We start from the raw sequence: 22,425 nt of genomic DNA, 5'->3' as shown, positions 1-22,425 counted from the left end.
ATTCTTGAGGAGCAAAATATGATGTGCACATATGTTTTACCATCATCTTGACATGACTCTAGAGACGTCCTGGTTGTTATACAAATGTGTACTTAGAGACAAAGGGTTTTAGTTAAAAACAATGAATCCAGCAGAGTTCCGGTTTGACATGGCACAAGTATTGTGCAAACTAAACGCAAGAGATCATGGAAGCAGAAAAGCAAGGGGCTCAATAGAAGGATACGCCAACAAAGGTCACTGGCCGATATCTACTAACAAGGCGATGAAAATTTTCTTAAATGTAGACGATACGAGCAGATCAGGTGCGAGAACTAAAATCATTCATTGTTTCCAGGGATTTCGTGTCGGGTAACACACGAGTCGAGCAATACTTCATATGCAAGACTTGTGGCCAAAAAGTGGGACGTTACGGAATTACAATACGTAGTACTTATTCAAAAAACATTTGGTTACGAAAACAAAATGAACTTGTATGTTTTCCATCACACAGTGTCTTCCACGAAACAAGATTTTTTCCTATGCTGCCGAAATATAAAGTAACGAGATATTCGTATATCGGACAAGGAAGATGATACTGATAATATTACGTGATGAAGTGTGCATTCAACTGCAGCATCTGAAAATGACCGATGTTGCAGTTTCATTTGTTGTAATTGTCAGGTTATGCGCTCCACCACTTCTGAACCTCACTGCTTTTCCTTTGTATCCTGGTGCAAACGGGAGCGAAAATTAATAAATAGCCTCAAAAGAGATCGCATCATGCAGAGTGGGCCTCAAGTGTCTTTCGTAATTCGCACTAGGCTAACATGTTAACGTCGAGAAGTGTTGCAAAAGTACACTACTGGCCATTAAAATTGCTACACAAAGAAGAAATGCAGATGATAAACGGGTATTCATTGGACAAATGTATTATACTAGAACTGACATGTGATTACATTTACACGGAATTTAGGTGCATAGATCCTGGGAAATCATTACCCACAACAATCACCTTTGGCCGTAATAACGGCCTTCATACGCCTGGGCATTCAGTCAACAGAGTTTGGATGGCGTGTACAGGTACAGCTGCCCATGCAGCTTCAACACGATACCACAGTTCATCGAGAGTAGTGACTGGCGTATTGTGACGAGCCAGTTGCTCGGCCACCATTGACCAGACGTTTTCAATTGGTTAGAGATCTGGAGAATGTGCTTGCCAGGGCAGCAGTCGAACATTTTCTGTAGCCAGAAAGGCCCGTACAGGACCTGCAACATCCGGTCGTGCATTATCCTGCTGAAATGTAGGGTTTCGCAGGGATCGAATGAAGGGTAGCGCCACGGGTCGTAACACATCTGAAATGTAACATCCACTGTTCACAGTGCCGTCAATGCGAACAAGAGGTGACCGAGACGTGTAACCAATGGCACCCCATACCATCACGCCGGGTGATACGCCAGTATGGCGATGACGAATACACGCTTGCAATGTGCGTTCACCGCGATGTCGCCAAACACGGATACGACCATCATGATTGTGTAAACAGAACCTGGATTCATCCGAAAAAGTGACGTTTTGCCATTCGTGCACCCAGGTTCGTCGTCGAGTACACCACCGCAGGCGCTCCTGTCTGTGATGCAGCGTCAAGGGTAACCGCAGCCACGGTCTCCGAGCTGATAGTCCGTGCTGCTGCAAACGTCGTCGAACTGTTCGTGCAGATGGTTGTTGTCTTGCAAACGTCCCCATCTGTTCACTCAGGGATCGAGACGTGGCTGCACGATCCGTTACAGCCGTGCGGATAAGATGCCTGTCATCTCGACTGCTAGTGATACGAGGCCGTTTGGATCCAGCACGGCGTTCCGTATTACCTTCCTGAACCCACCGATTCCATATTCTTGATCTCGACCGACGCGAGCAGCAATGTCGCGATACGATAAACCGCAATTGCGATAGTCTACAATCCGACCTTTATCAAAGTCGGAAACGTGATGGTATACATTTCTCCTCCTTACACGAGCCATCACAACAACGTTTCGCCAGGCAACGCCGGTGAACTGCTGTTTGTGTATGAGAAATCGGTTGGAAACTTTCCGCATATCAGCACGTTGAAGGTGTCGTCACCGGCGCCAACCTTGTGTGAATGCTCTGAAAAGCTAATCATTTGCATATCACAGCATCTTCTTCCTGTCGGTTATATTTCGCGTCTGTAGCACGTCATCTTCGTGGTGTAGGAATTTTAATGGCCAGTAGTGTAATATTAAGCGTGAAGCTGATCATAATACTGGACAGTTTTCTAATACTTGACAGACGTGCGAAGTGTATGAAAAAAATTTTCACAGACCACTACCAGTCACAAATTTTCTAATTTACTTAAGCTATTTAATGATGCAACATGTTTCGAGGAACGAACTCCAGCTTCAGACAACACTGGCAATACAAAATACAATCAACAAAACTGTACATAGATACTAAGTCTCGTAATTTAGTGTAGTCATCAACTGGAGAAAGAGAAGGATAACGTAGTATGAGGGAATATTTACTTCGTTTGCTGGTCTGCCATTGATATTAAATCTTTAAACAATACACGCTGAAGCGCTTCAGTAACTGGTATAGGCATGCGTATTCAAAAACAGAGATATTTAAAGAGGCAGAATACGGCGCTGTTGCCGGCAACACCTATATAAGACAATAAGTGTCTGGAGCAGTTGTTAGATCGGTTACTCCTGCTACAATGCCAGGTTATCAAGATGTGAGTTGAAACGTGGTGTTACAGTCGGCGCACGGGAGATGGATTACAGCATCTCCTAGGTAGCGATGAAGTGGGGATTTTACCGAACGAACATAACACGAATGTACTGCGTATGACAGGAATGAGGTAAAAACACCAAATCACCGAAATCGCTGCGGTCGGAAAAGGATCTTGCATGAACGGGAGCAACGATGACAGAAGAGGATCGTTCAACGTGACAAAAGTGCAACCCTTCCGCAAAATTCTGCAGAGTTCATTGCTGAGCCATGAACAACTGTCTCGATGGATGACTGATCTGAGCTGGTATCAGTAGCCAACGTGGCTTTGCTGTGCTGGTGTTGCGAATGGCTGAAAGTAAGTGGAGACTGCAGCCATAATTGTTCTCGAGAGCATACAGCTCTATTGTGAGGTTAAATGATGACGACTTCCTCTTGGATAAAATATCCCGGAGGTATAATAGTAATCAATTCGTATCTCCGGGCGAGGAGTACTCGGGAAGATGTCGGAGCATGGAATGTTAGACCCCTTAATCGAGTAGGTAGATTACAAAATTTAAAAAAGGAAAGGGGGTAGGTTGAAGCGAGATAAAATGGAGATTAGTGAAGTTGGGTGGCAGGACGAACAGGACTTTTGGTTAGGTGAGCATAGGGTTAAAGATACAAAATCAAAGGTAGGGCAGGAGTAGGTTTAATAATCAATAAGAAAGTAGGGATGCAGGTAAGCTACTATGAGCATAGTGAACACATTATCGCAGCCAAGATACACACGAAGCCCTCACCTACCACAGTGGTACATACCAAACAGTTCCGCAGATGATGATGAGATTGAAGAAATGTATGATGAGATAAAAGAAATTATTCAGATAATGGAGATGAAAAATTGAATTATAACGTCTGAGTGGAAGTGTATAGTAGGAAAAGAAAGAGAAGGAAAAACAGTATGTGAATATGGACTGGCGGAAAGCAATGATAGCAAAATCCGCCTTGTAAAATTTTGAACAGGGTATAATTTAATCATAGCTAACACACGATTTAAGAATCATGGAAGAGACTTGGAGACACCGGAAGATTTTAGATTCATTATGACATTAATAGAGAGATTTTGGAACCAGATTCATTATGTAATGGTGAGACAGAGATTTCGGAACCAGATTTTAAAATGTAAGACAAGGACTGATGTGGAATCTGGACCACAATTTAATGGTTGTCAACGGTAGATTAAAACTGAAGAAATTGCGGAAAGATAGGAAATTAAAGAGATGGGACCTGAATAACTTGAAAGAACCAGAAGTTGTTCGGAATTTCAGAGGGTGAATTAGGTAAACACTGACTGCGACAAGGGAAAGGAATTCAGTAGAAGACGAATGGGTAGCTTTTTGTGTTGAGTGAAGCCAGCAGACGACGAAATAGAAATCGTTGGACATCACAGCGGACATTAAAATTAGTTGACGAAAGGAGAAAATACAAAAATCCAGCAAATGAGGGAGGAAAAGGGAAATTCAAATCGGTCGAGGGTAAACGTACGAGTTTAGAAGCATATTTCACTAGCTGTGGAATAGGCACTGCATACAATGATATTAAAGAGGCTTTTGTAGAAAGAAGAGCGCAGATAGAATACCATTACAAGGAAAGGAGAAGAAGGTGAAAGATGGAAGAAATATATAGAATATATATAGAAGGACCATACAAGAGAACCGTACCTTAACGCATTATTATGGAAAGGGAAGACGACTCAGCTGAAGATGAGATGAGAGATACGATACTTGCAAGAACTTGACAGAGTACTGAAGTACCTGTATCAAAACAAGGCCCCTTGAGTAGACGAAATTCCGTCAGAGCTACTCGTATCCTTGGGAAAGCCAAGTATGACGAAACCATTCCACCTGGCTTGCAATATGTGTGAGACAGACGAAATACCGTCATAATTCAAGAAGAATATAATAATTCGAATTCCAAAGAGAGCAGGTGCTGACAGTTGTGAAGATTACCGAAATATTAATTCAGTAACTCATGGCTACAAAACAGTAACAGTAATTCTTTAGAGAAGAATCGAAAATCTGGTAGAGGTCGACCTCAGGTAAGATCAGCTTGGTTGAGGGAACAAGCGAGGCAGTAGTAACCCTACGACTTATCTTAGAAAATAGGCAAAGGAAGGGCAAACCTACGTTAATAGCAATTTTATAGAAAGGTTTTGACGATGTTCACTGGAATACCCTCTTTGAAATTCTCAGGGTAGTGAAGGTATAAAACAGGGAGCGAAAGACTATTTACAACTTGAACAGAAAAAAGACGGCAATTATGAGTCAAGGGGTATGAAAAGAAAGCACTGGTTGTAGCCTAACCCGATGTTATTCAATATGTACAATGAGCAGGCAGTATAGGATACCGAAGAAAAATTTGAAGTAATAATTAAAGTCCAGACGGAGGAAATAGAAGCTGTGAGGTTTGCCGATGTCACTAATTCTGTCAGAGACAAGAAAGGACTTGGAAGAACAGCTGACTGGAATGGAAGGTGTCTTCAAAGGGGGACATAAGATGAGCATCAAGAGAAGCTTTTGGATAATAGACTGTAGTCGAATTAAGTGAGGTGACGCTGAGGTAACCACATTAGGAAAGGAGACATTAAAAGCAGTAAATGAGTTTTTCTATTTCACCAGTAAAATAACTGACGGTGGCCAAAGAAGATAGGATGTAAAATATAGACCAGCAACGAGAAGAAAGGCGTTCGTCAAGAAGAGAAATTTGTTATAAATAAATATAGATTTAAGTATTTGAATGTTTTTTCTGAAGCAAGAGAAACGTGGACGATAAACAGTTCAGACAAGAAGAGTGTAGGAACTTCTGAAATGTGGCGCTACACAAGAATGATGAAGATTAGATGCGTAAATCGCGTAACTAATGAGGACGTACTGAATATAATTGAGGTGTACAGGATGTTTGTTGGACAACTTGATTAAAAGAAGGGATCGGTTGATAGGACACGTTCTGAGAAAACACCAATTTAGTACTGGAGGGAAGTGTAGGGGAAAAATTTGTAGAGGGAAACCAAGAGATGAATGAAGTAAGCGGATTCTCAAGGATGCAGGTCGGGAGAGATCGAGAGTCTTGCACAGGATAGAGTACCAGCCTTTGGAATGAAGAGAACAACAACTACGCCAGGAGAGTTTCTCAGGTACGCTACTATTTACAATTTATGTTAATGATCTACTTGATAACTCTGGAGACTATGGCTCTGTTGTGATCTATAGGAGAGTCACAACGCCAGGAACTGTAGCGAAAGTCTCGAACGCCTGCAGACGGTTGGCACTTGGGCATAAATAGGTGAGAGGTGTTATGCATAAATCGGCCAAGAGACCAAATATTGTCCGATTGTAGTATGTGGGACAAATAACTGTACAATATAATATGCAGTGAAATGAGAACTGAACACCCGCCACAATGGGTTAATGATGTGGTTCCATTCAAAAGTAAACCGAACGAGGTGGCGCAGTTGTTAAGCACACTGGACTCGCATTCGTTTAAGCACACTGGACTCGCATTCAGGAGGACGACGGTTCAACCCCTGTCCGACCATCCTGATGTAGATTTTCCGTGATTTCCCTAAATAGCTTCAGGCAAATGCCGGGATGGTTCCTTTGAAAGGGGACGGCCGATTTCCTTCCCCATTCGTCCCTAATCCAATGAGACCGATGACCTCACAGTTTTGTCTCTTCACCCAAACAACCCAACCCAACCCATTCAAACGTAATCATGACACACGTTATAACATGTATCCCACTGATGGGTAGAATGCTGTTGGCCTTTGTCGGATACAAAACCTGACCCAGTCTTGCATTTCCTCGTCCGACTGAAACCGATGTCCATCCTTGTCTGTCTTCAGTTAGCCAAAGATGTGAAAATCGCAAAGTGAACGATCTGAGCCATACAGACGAGGTTGCAACGCTTCCCAACCAAATCGCTGAAGCGTACCCTTCATCCGATTGGAGGCGGGTATTATCCTGCAACTTGCGTAAACAGCTTTGGATTTCATTTGCGGGACAGATGTGTGGTGTTCCCACAGTTGGCTTTGCCATTTGTCATCGGGCTCTCGTAGTACTGTCGTTCAGAATCAGCCCGCTGCACGATTCCTCTCACACTCTGCCAATTGGACGAAGGCTGTACTTCAGTGATTCGCTTGGGAATCACTGCAACATCATCTGGATGAATCACCATGTGATTTTCACATCTTTGGCTAGCTGAAGAACCAAATGTGGACGTTGTTTCCTGTCTGACGACGAAGTGCAAGTGTGGTGAAGTTATCGACTGGTCAGCAACCCTGGCTCTAGAAGCAGTGGGAGCACTTCCAATACTGCCAGGGAGTTTTGTTCTCCAGGGAATGGTGCTAATGATGGGGTATTTTTAGTTTCTTGGATAATGGCGCACTTTCTGCCAAGTGTTCAATGAGGCTCTGTAGCGCTATCAGATACTAGTGAAGTGCGTGAGAAAGTCATTTTTCTGACACCTGACACGTAAGATTGGGATCAGATTTTCCAACATCCCACGGAATCATTAAGTACGCTGTGCGCGAGGAGATCCACCTGGAGTTTGTTGAAGTGATAAGAAATTTTGTCATACTGACAGATTTATTATTTATTTATTTAGCGTATGGCTCATAACACCACAGTAAAAAAATTAACGAAACAACACAATTTAAAAAGAAAAGAATCGCATATGTATAAACAGAGCACTAAATAACAGTTTGCATATAAGGATACCACCAATTGTATATTTACACTAACAGAAGAGCAATCTCAAACAAACGACCCGCTTAGATAGTATATGATCGATTGCCACTTGGGTCGCCACTAGGAAATCCTGTGGGTCGCCCTCGTATGCCCTTAGTGGGCATTTCTGCACGATGTGTTTGACCGTCTGTCTCTCAGCGCCACAGTCGCAAGCGGCCGAAGGAAGTTTACCCCATCTGTGTAAGGAGTCAGCGCATCTCCCACTGTTGGTTCTGATGCGATTAAGATGACAGATTTAGCATTACTCTGGAAATGATGCCAGGGGTTGCATATTTTGAATAATCGTATGGTTTGGGTAAATGGATGGTGTCATTCAGAAGCTGCATCACGGCTCCATAAGGTTTTCGAGCACAATTGAAGTCCCTGGGAAATCTGTAAGGCTTTTCTGATATAAATGAAGCCATTGCGAAAATCATTGCTTGACACCAAACTCCAAGGCTGAGATTTAACTAGATTCCATGAAATCAGTAAAAACAGATTGAGCATAGAAATGAACCTGGAGGTTCTTGAAGCAGTGAAAAATTTCACATACTGGCAGAGACTGCCTTTTTGCAACGGAATGATGTTATGGATTGGTTATTTTCTCATTCTGGGATTTGATACTTTTTACCAGAAGCTGCATCACGGCTCCATAGGGTTTTCGGGCACAACTGAAGTCCCTGGGAAATTTATTGACCAACAAAACGCACCACAGCCCAATTTCACCTAGATCTCATGAAATCAGTACAAACACTTTGAGGAGAAAAATGCAGCTGGAGGCTCTTGAAGTAGTGGGAGCACATTTCATACTGCCAGAGACGGCCTGTTTCCACAGGAATGATACCAAGGATAGTGTATTTTCAGTGTTTTTGGCAATGTTGTGCTCTCTTACAAGAGCTCATTGAGACCCTGTCTTGGATACTAATGGAGCTATGGCAGTTTTTGACACATCAGACTATGAGTTAGCATTACCCACATCCCATGGGAACAACACATCTGACAACAAGAGCAACCAGGAATTTCATGTAGAGGTGGGAACGTTTTCACATTCCTAAAGTGTTTGTCAGCCTGCCAATGATGTCAGGGATTGCGTGTTTTCAGACAGTGCTGGTAAGAGCCAAGATTATCTACCGCCCTATAGCAGCAGTGTAACCTATGAGGCCCCAGTGGGCCCTTACATACTAGTGAAGCCCATAGGAAATTCATTTTTTGACATCTGAGCCAATGGGTCAGCATTACATACAGCTCATGGGTCAGAAACACTTTGGGCATAGGGACCCAACTGGGATTTCTTGAAATGGTGAGAACACTTGTCATACTTCCAGACTGCCCACTGTCCTGGGAACGATGTCAGGAATTGCAAATTTTCAAATAGTGTTGGTAATCGTGGTACCCTCTGCCAAGAATTCTACCGAGACCCTGTAGCACTCTTGGATACCACTGAGTCCCATCTCATTAGGCCAGTACCAAGTGTTACCTAGATCTCAAGACAGCTGTGGGAACACTTTGGACACAGAGACATGACCACGCACCTGGAGGTTCTTGGATACCAGTGAAACCTACACGAAATTCACTGCCCATCTTGTTAGGCCAGGACCGAGTGTTAGCTAGATCTGAAGACAGCTGTGGAAACACTTATGAAAGAGAGACACGGCCACGCACCTGGAGGTCCTTGGATACCAGTGAAACCTACAGGAAATTCACTGCCCATCATGTTACGCCTGGACCAAGTGTTAGCTAGAACTCAAGACAGCTGTGGAAACACTTTGGACAGAGAGACATGGCCACGCACCTGGAGGTTCTTGCATACCCGTGAAACCTACAGGAAATTCACTGCCCATCTTGTTAGGACAGGACCGAGTGTTAGCTAGATTTCAAGACATCTGTATAAAAACTTTGGACAGAGACACACACCTTTAGGTTCTTGCATACCAGTGAAACCTACAGGAAATTCACTGCCCATCCTGTTAGGCCAGGACCGAGTGTTAACTAGATCTGAAGACAGCTGTGGAAACACTTTGTACAGAGAGATACGGCCACGCACCTGGAGGCTCTTAAATACCAGTGAAACCTACAGGGAATTCACTGCCCACCTTGTTAGACCAGGACCGAATGTTAACTAGATCTCAAGACAGCTGTGTAAACACTTTGGACAGAGAGACATGGCCACGCACCTGGAGGTTCTTGGATACCAGTGAAACTTACACGAAATTCACTGCCCATCTTGTTAGGCCAGGATCGAGTGTTAGCTAGATCTCAAGACAGATGTGGAAACACTTTGGACAGTGACACGCACCTGGAGGTTCTTGGATACCAGTGAAACCTACAGGAAATTCACTGACCATCTTGTTAGGCCAGGACCGAGTGTAAGCTAGATCTCTAGACAGCTATGGAAACACTTTGGACAGAGAGACACGGCCACGCACATGGAGGTTCTTGGATACCAGAGAAACCTACAGGAAAATTACTGCCCTTCTTGTTAGGCCAGGACTGAGTGTTAGCTAGATCTCAAGAAAGCTGTGGAAACACTTTCTACAGAGAGACACGGCCACGCACCTGGAGGTTCTTGGATACCCGAGAGTCCTACAGGAAACTGACTGCCCATCTCGTTAGGCCAGGACCAAGTCTTAGCTAGATCTCAAGACAGCTGTGGGAACACTTTGGACAGAGAGACACGGCCACGAACCTAGAGGTTCTTGGATACCAGTGAAACCTACAGGAAAATCGCTGCCCATCTTGTTAGGCCAGGACCGAGTGTTAGCTAGATCTCAATAAAGCTGTGGAAACACTTTGGACAGAGAGACACGACCACGCACCTGGAGGTTCTTGGATACCCGTGAAATCTACAGGAAATTCACTGCCCATCTTGATAGGCCAGGACCGAGTATTAGCTAGATCTCTAGATAGCTGTGGAAACACTTTGGACAGAGACACGCACCTGGAGGTTCTTGGATACCACTGAAACCTACAGGAAATTCACTGCCCATCTTGTTAGGCATGGACCGAGTGTTAGCTAGATCTGAAGACAGCTGTGGAAACACTTTGGACAGAGTGACACGGACACGCATCTTGAGGTTCTTGCATACCAATGAAACCTACAGGAAATTCACTGCCCATCCTGTTAGGCCAGGACCGAGTGTTAGCTAGATCTGAAGACAGCTATGGAAACACTTTGGACAGAGAGACACGGCTACGCCCCTGGAGGTTCTTGCATACCAGTGAAACCTACAGGAAATTCACTGCCCATCCTGTTAGGCCAGGACCGAGTGTTAACTAGATCTGAAGACAGCTGTGGAAACACTTTGTACAGAGAGACATGGCCACACACCTGGAGGTTCTTGAATACCAGTGAAACTTACACGAAATCCACTGCCCATCTCGTTAGGCCAGGATCGAGTGTAAGCTAGATCTCTAGACAGCTGTGGAAACACTTTGGACAGAGAGACACTGCCACGCACATGGAGGTTCTTGGATACCAGAGAAACCTACAGGAAAATTACTGCCCTTCTTGTTAGGCCAGGACTCAGTGTTAGCTAGATCTCAAGAAAGCTGTGGAAACACTTTGGACAGAGAGACACGGCCACGCACCTGGAGGTTCTTGGATACCCGAGAGTCCTACAGGAAAGTGGCTGCCCATCTCGTTAGGCCAGGACCGAGTTTTAGATAGATCTCAAGACAGCTGTGGAAACACTTTGGACAGAGAGACACGGTCACGCACCTGGAGTTTCTTGGATACCCGTGAAACATACAGGAAATTCACTGCCCATCTTGTTAGGCCAGGACCGAGTGTTACCTAGATCTCAAGACAGCTGTGGAAACACTTTGGACAGAGACACGCACCTGGAGGTTCTTGGATACCACTGAAACCTACAGGAAATTCAGTGCCCATCTTGTTAGGCCAGGACCGAGTGTTAGCTAGATCTCAAGACAGCTGTGGAAACACTTTGGACAGAGAGACACAGCCATGCACCTGGAGCTTCTTGGATACCAGTGAAGCCTACAGGAAATTCACTGCCTATCCTGTTAGGCCAGAACCGAGTGTTAGCTAGATCTGAAGACTGCTGTGGAATCACTTTGGACAGAGAGACACGGCCACGCACCTGGAGGTTCTTGAAGCGGTGCGAGCGGCAGATGCGCGCCAGCAGCAGCCTGAGGACGGCGGCGCGGCTGCGGCTCCTGCGGGTGGAGCCCCCGCGGCCAGAGGCCGAGGTGGCCAGCAGCAGGCTCTCCACGTCCTCCTTGCCCTCCTGCTCCTCGTCCTCCGGCCTCTCCTCGCCCTCCGTGCCGCTGGCGGTGCCCTTCCCGCTGCCCTCCTCCTCCTCCTTGATGGACGCGGCACGGGGCAGCCCCAACTGGGAACAGAAAGCGACGAACCCCTCTCATGTCGGCATTTTTTTATTTCTTACTGTGCATGTGCGACTGCACATACAGAGTCCAATGTAAATTCAGTACTGAATGAGAGTTAGTAATTAGTTTGATATAAATACTTCTCGGAGGGTGCCCATCACCCTGATGTACATATTGTGTAAATGTTCTGTCCCTGAATGTAAAGTTTATTTCTGTAAAAATGGTCCGTAGGAGTGAAATTTTACTCATGGAAGATGCAATGAGAAAAGGATTGCCGGCCGAAGTGGCCGTGCGATACTAGGTGCTGCAGTCTGGAGCCGCGAGACCACTACGGTCGCAGGTTCGAATTCTGCCTTGAGCATGGATGTGTGTGATGTCCTTAGGTTAGCTAGGTTTAAGTAGTTCTAAGTTCTAGGGACTAATGACCATAGTGCTCAGAGCCAGAAAAGCATTGTCACAAGATATGAGTTGTGAAAGTGACGTAAGTCATTCTGGCAGATTAATACTGTGTGGCAGACGCAGACACGAATTCGGAATCCTTGTCTAGGTCTCGAGTTCGAGTCTCTGCTCGGCACACAGTTTCAACTTTCATATCAGCGCACACTCTGCTACAGAGTGAAAATCTCATTCTGGTGATGTAAGTCATTTTCATGATTAAAGCTATTCTGAAGCTAAAGCTGCTGCAGCAATTATGGACAGTGGAGAAACTGATGACGCAGCCGGTTCTTCAGTGATGGAAAAAATACAGTGATCCACAGTAAGAATCGTAATTGTTGGAACAGAGCTGTCCCTAATAGAACAGATCTGCCACCTGCCAATGACACTGTAGTGCATATTTGAAAAATGTGGAAATAATGAATCAGCGGATTTATGAATAATTGACAACAACAACTCAAAATATTGGAGAAAGATCTGCATTTTATTAAAAAAAACAGCATCATCATCCAGTTACACTGCAAATAAAGTCTTTGGTTCTAGATCACTTTCAAATTTCTCGATTGACAGTCTACAAAACTATCGAGAACATCGAATTTGCTACAACATCTGGAGACAAGAAGAATCATATTCCAGTCAAATGTGTTGCTGCTCAAGCCTTGCTGGACGGACCTTCTGTTTTCTGTGTATGCCGACTTAATTTTAGTTTAGATATTAATGATTCATTTGGTCATGGTAACGGATGGTTTACTGTAGCCATTGTACGTGGGGGTACAGGAGTACCAAGTGTTCCTGGACTCGAAAGTTTCGTTGACAGAGACATTATTACATTTCGCACCTATCATATGGCCGAACTTGCTAATAAAGACTTTGGTAAATCTGCTTATATGTCAACTTCTGCTTTGTCTTTGTATACTCGTAATAGGAGGAAAATATCTGTAAATGAGTCTGTATTCAGTTCGGTGAAAGGTAAAGGAGTATGTGAATATGTACAGTTTGTTGGTGATTGTACTGTATATTTTCATAAATAAATTGTTTTTATGCAAACTGATCTATAGCGTAGCCGAGAACCGGACAAGGGTACATCTAGAACCGGGGCCTCAAGGATGCAACAGCATGTTACGCTTACGAAGGCGGCTGACGCAACCCACCGAACTTCTTACGCAATCCAATCTTGGCAGCGCGCCAGCGGTTAAACGTGTCATCTGGTCAACACTAGGATGGAAAGCTTATTCAAAAAATGGCTCTGAGCACTATGGGACTTAACATCTGTGGTCATCAGTCCCCTAGAACTTAGAACTACTTAAACCTAACTAACCTAAGGACATCACACACATCCATGCCCGAGGCAGGATTCGAACCACAGACCGTAGCAGTCACGCGGTTCCGGACTGAGCGCCTTAGCTGCGAGACCACCGCGGCCGGCGAAAGCTTATTAATGTGTAATTATCTGCTCTGATTAGACGATATCCTATGATTAACTCCATTTGTCTTGAGTTAAAAGCGTTTTTAATATATTGTGTGTCCATGCTAACAGTCGGCAGACGCATTTTCTCTGGTGTTTTGGTAGGTCTTTGCAATTTAGTTTTTCAATGTGAAGGGCCCCCCCCCCCCTCCCATGAACCATGGACCTTGCCGTTGGTGGGGAGGCTTGCGTGCCTCTGCGATACAAATGGCCGTACCGTAGGTACAACCACAATGGAAGGGTATCTGATGAGAGGCCAGACAAACTTGTGATTCCTGAAGACGGGCAGCAGCCTTTTCAGTAGTTGCAGGGGCAACAGTCTGGATGATTGACTGAGCTGGCCTTGTAACAATAACCAAAACGGCCTTGCTGTGCTGGTACTGCGAACGGCTGAAAGCAAGGGGAAACTACAGCCGTAATTTTTCCCGAGGACATGCAGCTTTACTGTATGATTAAATGATGATGGCGTCCTCTTGGGTAAAATATTCCGGAGGTAAAACAGTCCCCCATTCGGATCTCCGGGCGGGGACTACTCAGGAGGATGTCGTTATCAGGAGAAAGAAAACTGGCGTTCTACGGATCGGAGCGTGGAATGTCAGATCCCTTAATAGGGCAGGTAGGTTAGACAATTTAAAAAGGGAAATGGATAGGTTAATGTTAGATATAGTGGGAATTAGTGAAGTTAGGTGGAAGGAGGAACAAGACTTTTGGTTGGTTAAATACAGGGTAATAAAAACAAAATCAAATAGGGGTAATGCAGGAGTAGGTTTAATAATGAATAAAAAATAGGAGTGCGGGTAAGCTACTACAAACAGCATAGTGAACGCATTATTGTGGCCAAGATAGACACAAAGCCCATGCCTACTACAGTAGTACAAGTTTATATGCCAACTACCTCTGCAGATGATGATGAAATGTATGATGAGATAAAAGAAATTATTCAGGTAGTGAAGGGAGACAAAAATTTAATAGTCATGGGTGATTGGAATTCGAGTGTAGGAAAAGGGAGAGAAGGAAACATAGTAGGTGATTATGGATTGTGGCTAAGAAATGAAAGAGAAAGTCGTCTGGTAGAATTTTGCACAGAGCATAAATTAACCATAGCTAACACTTGGTTTAAGAATCATATCCTGGAGATACTAAAAGGTATCAGATAGATTATATAATGGTAAGACAGAGATTTAGGAATCAGGTTTTAAATTGTAGGACATTTCCAGGGGCAGATGTGGACTCTGACCACAATCTATTGGATATGACCTGTAGGTTAAAACTGAAGAAACTGCAAAAAGGTGGGAATTTAAGGACATAGGGTCTGGATAAGCTGAAAGAACCAGAGGTTGTACAGAGTTTCAAGGAGAGCATAAGGGAACAATTGACAGGAATGGGGGAAAGAAACACAGTAGAAGAAGAATGGGTAGCTCTGAAGGATGAAGTAGCGAAGGCAGCAGAGGATAAAGTAGGTAAAAAGACGAGGGCTGCTAGAAATCCATGGGTAACAGAAGAAATATTAAATTTAATTGATGAAAGGAAAAAAATATAAAAATGCTGTAAATGAAGCAGGCAAAAAGGAACACAAACGTCTCAAAATGAGATCGACAGGAAGTGCAAAATGGCTAAGCAGGGATGGCTAGAGGACAAATGAAAGGATGTAGAAGCTTATCTCACTAGGGGTAAGATAGATACTGCCTACAGGAAAATTAAAGAGACCTTTGGAGAGAAGAAAACCACGTGTATGAATATCAAGTCGGCAACCCAGTTCTAAGTAAAGAAGGGAAGGCAGAAAGGTGGAAGGAGTATATAGAACGTTTATACAAGGGCGATGTACTTGAGGACAATATTATGGAAATGGAAGAGGATGTAGATGAAGACGAAATGGGAGATAAGATACCGCGTGAAGAGTTTGACAGAGCACTGAAAGACCAGAGTCGAAACAAGGCCCCCGGAGTAGACAACATTCCATTAGAACTACTGACGTCCTTGGGAGAGCCAGTCATGACAAAACTCTACCAGCTGGTGAGCAAGATGTATGAGACAGGCGAAATACCCTCAGACTTCAAGAAGAATATAATAACTCCAATCTCAAAGAAAGCAGGTGCTGATAGGTGTGAAAATTACAGAACTATCAGTTTAATAAGTCACAGCTGCAAAATACTAACGCGGATTCTTTACAGACGAATGGAAAAACTGGTAGATGCGGACCTCGGGGAGGATCAGTTTGGATTCCGTAGAAATGTTGGAACACGTGAGGCAATACTGACCTTCCGACTTATCTTAGAAGAAAGATTAAGGAAGGGCAAACCTACGTTTGTAGCATCTGTAGACTTAGAGAAAGCTTTTGACAATGTTGACTGGAATACTCTCTTTCAAATTCTGAAGGTGGGAGGGGTAAAATACAGGGAGCGGAAGGCTATTTAAATTTGTACAGAAACCAGATGGCAGTCATAAGAGTCGATGGGCATGAAAGGGAGGCAGTGGTTGGAAAAGGAGTGAGTCAGGGTTGTAGCCTCTCCCCGATGTTATTCAATCTGTATATTGAGCAAGCAGTAAAGGAAACAAAAGAAAAATTCGGAGTAGGTATTAAAATTCATGGAGAAGAAATAAAAACTTTTAGGTTCGCCGATGACATTGTAATTTTGTCAGACGGCAAAGGACTTGGAAGAGCAGTTGAACGGAATGGACAGTGTCTTGAAAGGAGGATGTAAGATGAACATCAACAGAAGCAAAACGACGATAATGGAATGTAGTCAAATTAAATCGAGTGATGTTGAGGGAATTAGATTAGTAAATGAGACATTTAAAGTAGTAAAAGAGTTTTGCTATTTAGGAAGTAAAATAACAGATGATGGTCGAAGTAGAGAGGATATAAAATGTAGACTGGCAATGGCAAGGAAAGCGTTTCTGAAGAAGAGAAATTTGTTAACATCGAGTATAGATTTAAGTGTCAGGAAGTCATTTCTGAAAGTATTTGTATGTAGTGTAGCCATGTATGGAAGTGAAACATGGACGATAACTAGTTTGGACAAGAAGAGAATAGAAGCTTTCGAAATGTGGTGCTACAGAAGAATGCTGAAGATAAGGTGGATAGATCACGTAAGTAATGAGGAGGTATTGAATAGGATTGGGGAGAAGAGAAGTTTGTGGCACAACTTGACCAGAAGAAGGGTAAAATTCGTAGAGGGAGACCAAGAGATTAATACACTAAGCAGATTCAGAAGGATGTAGGTTGCAGTAGGTACTGGGAGATGAAGAAGCTTGCACAGGATAGAGTAGCATGGAGAGCTGCATCAAACCAGTCTCAGGACTGAAGACAACAACAATGTGAAGGTGGAGTTCTCCAAAGAACTGACATACAGCATATCTTTCATGTGACGCCCAGTGTCTAAGCAAAGGTTGGTTTGTTTACCGGTCGAAAAAAATATATATTTTTGAAGTGTATTTTTATATGCCAGTTCGATTGAGCGGTCCGAAATCAGTCCAGTGCGATATTCGTGTTATCAGTACGTGTTAATAGCGAGGGCATAACGCAGGAAGAAGAGAGAAGAGTAACTGGGACTCCAACAGCGACTGAGCAGTGCTGGTTCATAGCGGTAATAGTCATTGTGGGCCAGGGAGGTGCTACTTCTGCCTGGACACTGGTTACTCTTCGAGTTTTACTGTTTCTGCTAAGACACATCGGTAAAGCGAATACCGCACTAGAGTAATCTGGGACCGCTCTATCGAATGAGTACATAAAGTTTCACTTGAAAAATAATTTCATGTTAACGACAAACAGACTGGCGCATTCTGTCGACAATGGTCGCACGTGGAAGCCCAGGTGAGCAGTATTTGTTCAGATTGGCTCCACTGCAGAATCGATTTGCACATAACTGCCCAAACACCAGAGTAAATACGCCTGACGACTCTTAGAAAAAACACTATCCACATTAACCCATTTTTGTTAATACACATGTGACTTTCCAAATTACTTCGCTGACTGCGAATTCCTTCCATCATCTGTAACGCAGTAGTGACATACGAAAATATCTGCCTGACCAGGATTTGAACCCTTATATCCCACTTATCGGGAGAGCTCGCTTTAAAAACTTCGGCTATCCGTGCACGAGCGCCCAAACTTCCATATGGCACACTGTTTACCTCTTTTCATCGCAGTAGAATTTAGCGGACTACGATAAAATGATGTACACAGTGTGACATACAGACGTTTCGGTCGGTCTGGGGACCGTGCACGGATAGCCGAAGTTTCTAATACGAACGCTCCCGGTAAGTGGGAAATCCGGGATTGAGTCCCGGACTGGCATAAATTTTTATATGTCACTATTGCGTAGTAGATCTATATTTAAAACAGCTGATTTCATGGAATTCCTTGTCAATGAATTAATTTCGAAGCATTTCGTACTGCAGCGGATCGTCAACAGCGTCTATTCTTCTATACATGCGTATAAACACATGTTTACAGGGTGTTTCAAAAATGACCGGTATATTTGAAACGGCAATAAAAACTAAACGAGCAGCGATAGAAATACACCGTTTGTTGCAATATGCTTGGGACAACAGTACATTTTCAGGCGGTCAAACTTTCGAAATTACAGTAGTTACAATTTTCAACAACAGATGGCGCTGCAAGTGATGTGAAACATATAGAAGACAACGCAGTCTGTGGGTGCGCCATTCTGTACGTCGTCTTCCTGCTGTAAGCGTGTGCAGTTCACAACGTGCAAGTGTGCTGTGGACAACATGGTTTATTCCTTAGAACAGAGGATTTTTCTGGTGTTGGAATTCCACCGCCTAGAACACAGTGTTGTTGCAACAAGACAAAGTTTTCAACGGAGGTTTAATGTAACCACAGGACCGAAAAGCGATACAATAAAGGATCTGTTTGAAAAATTTCAACGGACTGGGAACGTGATGGATGAACGTGCTGGAAAGGCAGGGCGACCGCGTACGGCAACCACAGAGGGCAACGTGCAGCTAGTGCAGCAGGTGATCCAACAGCGGCCTCGGGTTTCCATTCGCCATGTTGCAACTGCGGTCCAAATGATGCCAACGTCCACGTATCGTCTCATGCGCCATACAAAATTCAAACGCGGCAACCCCTCAGCGCCGCTACCATTGCTGCACGAGAGACATTCGCTAACGATATAGTGCACAGGATTGATGACGGCGATATGCATGTGGGCAGCATTTGGTTTACTGACGAAGCTTATTTTTACCTGGACGGCTTCGTCAATAAACAGAACTGGCGCATATTGGGAACCGAAAAGCCCCATGTTGCAGTCCCATCGTCCCTGCATCCTCAAAAAGTACTGGTCTGGACCGCCATTTCTTCAAAAGGAATAATTGGCCCATTTTTCAGATCCGAAACGATTACTGCGTCACGCTATCTTGACATTCTTCGTGAATTTGTGGCGGTACAAACTACCTTAGACGACACTGCGAACACCTCGTGGTTTATGCAAGATGGTCCCGGCCACATCGCATGTCCGACGTCTTTAATTTCCTGAATGAATATTTCGATGATGGTGTGATTGCTTTGGGCTATCCGAAACATACAGGAGGCGGCGTGGATTGGCCTCCCTATTCGCCAGACATGAACCCCTGTGACTTCTTTCTGTGGGGACACTTGAAAGACCAGGTGTACCGCCAGAATCCAGAAACAATTGAACAGCTGAAGCAGTACATCTCATCTGCATGTGAAGCCATTCCGCCAGACACGTTGTCACAGGTTTCGGGTAATTTCATCCAGAGACTACGCCATATTATTGCTACGCAAGGTGGATATGTGGAAAGTATCGTACTATAGAGTTTCCCAGACCGCAGCGCCATCTGTTGTTGACAATTGTAACTACTGAATTTCGAAAGTTTGTCCGCCTGAAAATGTACTGTTGTCCCAAGCATATTGCAACAAACGGTGTATTTCTATCGCTGCTCGTTTAGTTTGTGTTGCCGTCTCAAATATACCGGACATTTTTGAAACACCCTGTATGAATGTATTTTGTTATGTTAAATTGTAGTTCGAGAAAATATTGGTATTGTGAACCTTTGTAAGATGTAACAATTTATAGTAAACCAGTACATGTCCTGTGCGCAGCGAGATTAAAAATAATCTGAGCTTTTTTTAAGTGAAGCAGGAGGACGAAGACAGTTAGTGGAGCAGTGATTTGGAATAGAAGTACACTAGAGTTTGCAGTTTTAAATGAAAGTGTGAAGGCGTACTGGCTTGGACTCTGTCGGTATATGTGTCTATCGATATTTAGTTTACCAAGATTTCCGCGTGCTAGGCATTTAATTTTTCATTAATTTTCTTCATTGTTTCATGTGAATGCACAAGTTTGTAGTAAATCGGCCAACAAGTTTGAAGTAAATCGGTCAAGTAATTTTCGAGGCGTTTGGTAAGAACATTTCTCCTCTTTTATATAATCACTTCGAAGTGTGGTGCAACGTGGTTCTGCAAAGGAATGTAGTTTAGATGTTTAGTGAGGGGACACTGGGCAGAACTGGGGAGACAAGAAACTTGCTGAACAATTTCACCAAAAGAAGGGATCGGTTGATATGACACATCCTAAGACATCAACGGATCGTGAGTTTACTATTCGAAGGACGTGTGGGGGGGATGGGGGGGGGGGGGGGGTAAAAATCGTGGAGGGAGACCAAGTGATGGATATAATAAGCAGATTCATAAGGATGTAGGTTGCAAGGTTGCAGTAGGTACTGGGAGATGAAGCAGCTTGCACAGGATAGGGTAGCATGGAGGGCTGCATCAGACCAGTCCTCGGACTGAAGATCACAACAGGAACATTTCTACACTGTTATCTCTGCTGCCATATTGTAAACGCCTATTACAAATTACCTTGGAACATGAGTATAGCATATTATCACCAAATGACTAAAAGTACATGTTTTGCCAGTTCAATAACTGGTTAACATAACCTAAAATAATGAAACGGCTGGAAAATGCACATAATGGTTACGAAGATAAATATCTATATCCTTTTTCCAGTGAATACAGTATGGAGCCAATCGGCTACATTAGTTTACTGCAGAAACGTTGAACAGGCCTCAATACCGTTAAAGCTGTCTTCTTCAAAATCAATACCATCTGTGTTAACAATTGTTCCTGTGACGACTTCGCATTTGATAGCAGCCTTCGATACTTAAGAAGGTACACATCCCAATTTTAAACATAGCCGGCAGCAACAACCGAAAATACGGTGTTTCATTCTGCAAGTAAAACTACAGAAAAAATTTCATACAAACATAGGTGGACAAATGCTTAATTTCGGAATTACGACTAATAACAGATTTTGCCTAAAATTTAGCAAGTTCGCTAATATGAAGCCATCGCAAAACTGTACGAGGTTGAAGTAAAGCACAGTTTCCATTCATTTTGGTCTGGTGAATCTAATAAAATATGTCCCAGATGTGTATCTGCTTGCTAATATTTTATTAGCCGTAACTGGGAACTAAACATTTTCCGACCTATGTTTATATGAACTTTTTTCTCTAGTTTTACTTGTAGAATGACATATTAAAATATTTGAATATCTTCATGAAACACCGTGTATATATTACACTACTGGCCATTAAAATTGCTACACCACGAAGATGACGTGCCACACAAGTGAAATTTAACCACAGGAAGAAGAGGCTGTGATATGCAAGTGATTAGCTTTCCAGAGCATTCACACAAGGGTGGCGACACCTACTACGTGCTGACATGAGGAAAGTTTCCAACCGATTTCTCATACAGAAACAGCAGTGGACCGGCGTTGCCTTGTGAAACGTCGTTGTGATGCCTCGTGTAAGGGGGAGAAGTGCGTACCATCACGTTTCTGACTTTGATAAAGGTCAGATTGTAGACTATAGCGATTGCGGTTTATCGTATCGCGACATTGCTGCTCGCGTCGGTCGAGATCGGTGGGTTCAGGAGGGTAATACGGAACGCCGTGTTGGATCCCAACGGCCTCGTATCACTAGCAGTCGAGATGACAGGCATCTTATCCGCGTGGCTGTCACGGATCGTGCAGCCATGTCTTGATCCCTGAGTCAAAAGATGGGGATGTTTGCAAGACAACAACCATCTGCACGAACAGTTCGACGGCGTTTGCAGGAGCATGGACTATTAGCTCGGAAACCGTGGCTTTGGGTACCCTTGACGCTGCATCAGAGACAGGAGCGCCAGCGATGGTGTACTCAATGACGAACCTGGATGCACGAATCGCAAAACCGTCATGTTTCATATGAATCCCGGTGCTGTTTACAGCATCATGATGGTCGCATCCGGGTTTTGCGACAATGCGGTGAACGCGTGGAAGCGTGTATTAGTCATCCCCATACTAGCGTATCACCCAGCGTGATGGTAAGGGGTGCCATTGGTTACACGTCTCGGTCACCTCTTGTTCGCATTGACGGCTCTTTGAACAGTGGACGATACATTTCAGATGTGTTACGACCCGTGGCTCTACCCTTCATTCGATCCCTGCGAAACTCTACATTTCAGCAGGATAATGCTCTACTGCGTGTTGCAGGTCCTGTACGGGCCTTTCTGGATACTGCTCCCCTGGCCAGCACATTCTCCAGATATCTCACCAACATAAAACGTCTTGCCAATGGTGGCCGAGCAAGTGGCTCGTCACAATACGCCAGTCACTACTCTTGATGAACTGTGGTATCGTGTTGAAGCTGCATGGGCA

The 22,425-nt window shown here is 43.9% G+C and overlaps 1 protein-coding gene across 1 annotated transcript in view; it reads right to left on the bottom strand.

Annotated features, from left to right (window-relative positions):
• Nucleotides 1-22,425, bottom strand: part of LOC126295328 (adenylate cyclase type 6) — a 2,630,635-nt gene that overhangs the window by 1,297,137 nt on the left and 1,311,073 nt on the right. The window contains exon 5 of the mRNA XM_049987795.1: nucleotides 11,589-11,840. Coding sequence (XP_049843752.1) covers nucleotides 11,589-11,840 — 252 coding nt within the window. The remainder of the gene's footprint in view (nucleotides 1-11,588; nucleotides 11,841-22,425) is intronic.

The sequence above is a fragment of the Schistocerca gregaria genome, chromosome 11, assembly GCF_023897955.1.
Source record: "Schistocerca gregaria isolate iqSchGreg1 chromosome 11, iqSchGreg1.2, whole genome shotgun sequence".
Taxonomy (NCBI): Eukaryota; Metazoa; Arthropoda; class Insecta; order Orthoptera; family Acrididae; genus Schistocerca; species Schistocerca gregaria.
The sequence above is the reverse complement of the archived record's forward strand: the minus strand, read 5'-3'. Positions and strand labels throughout refer to the sequence as shown.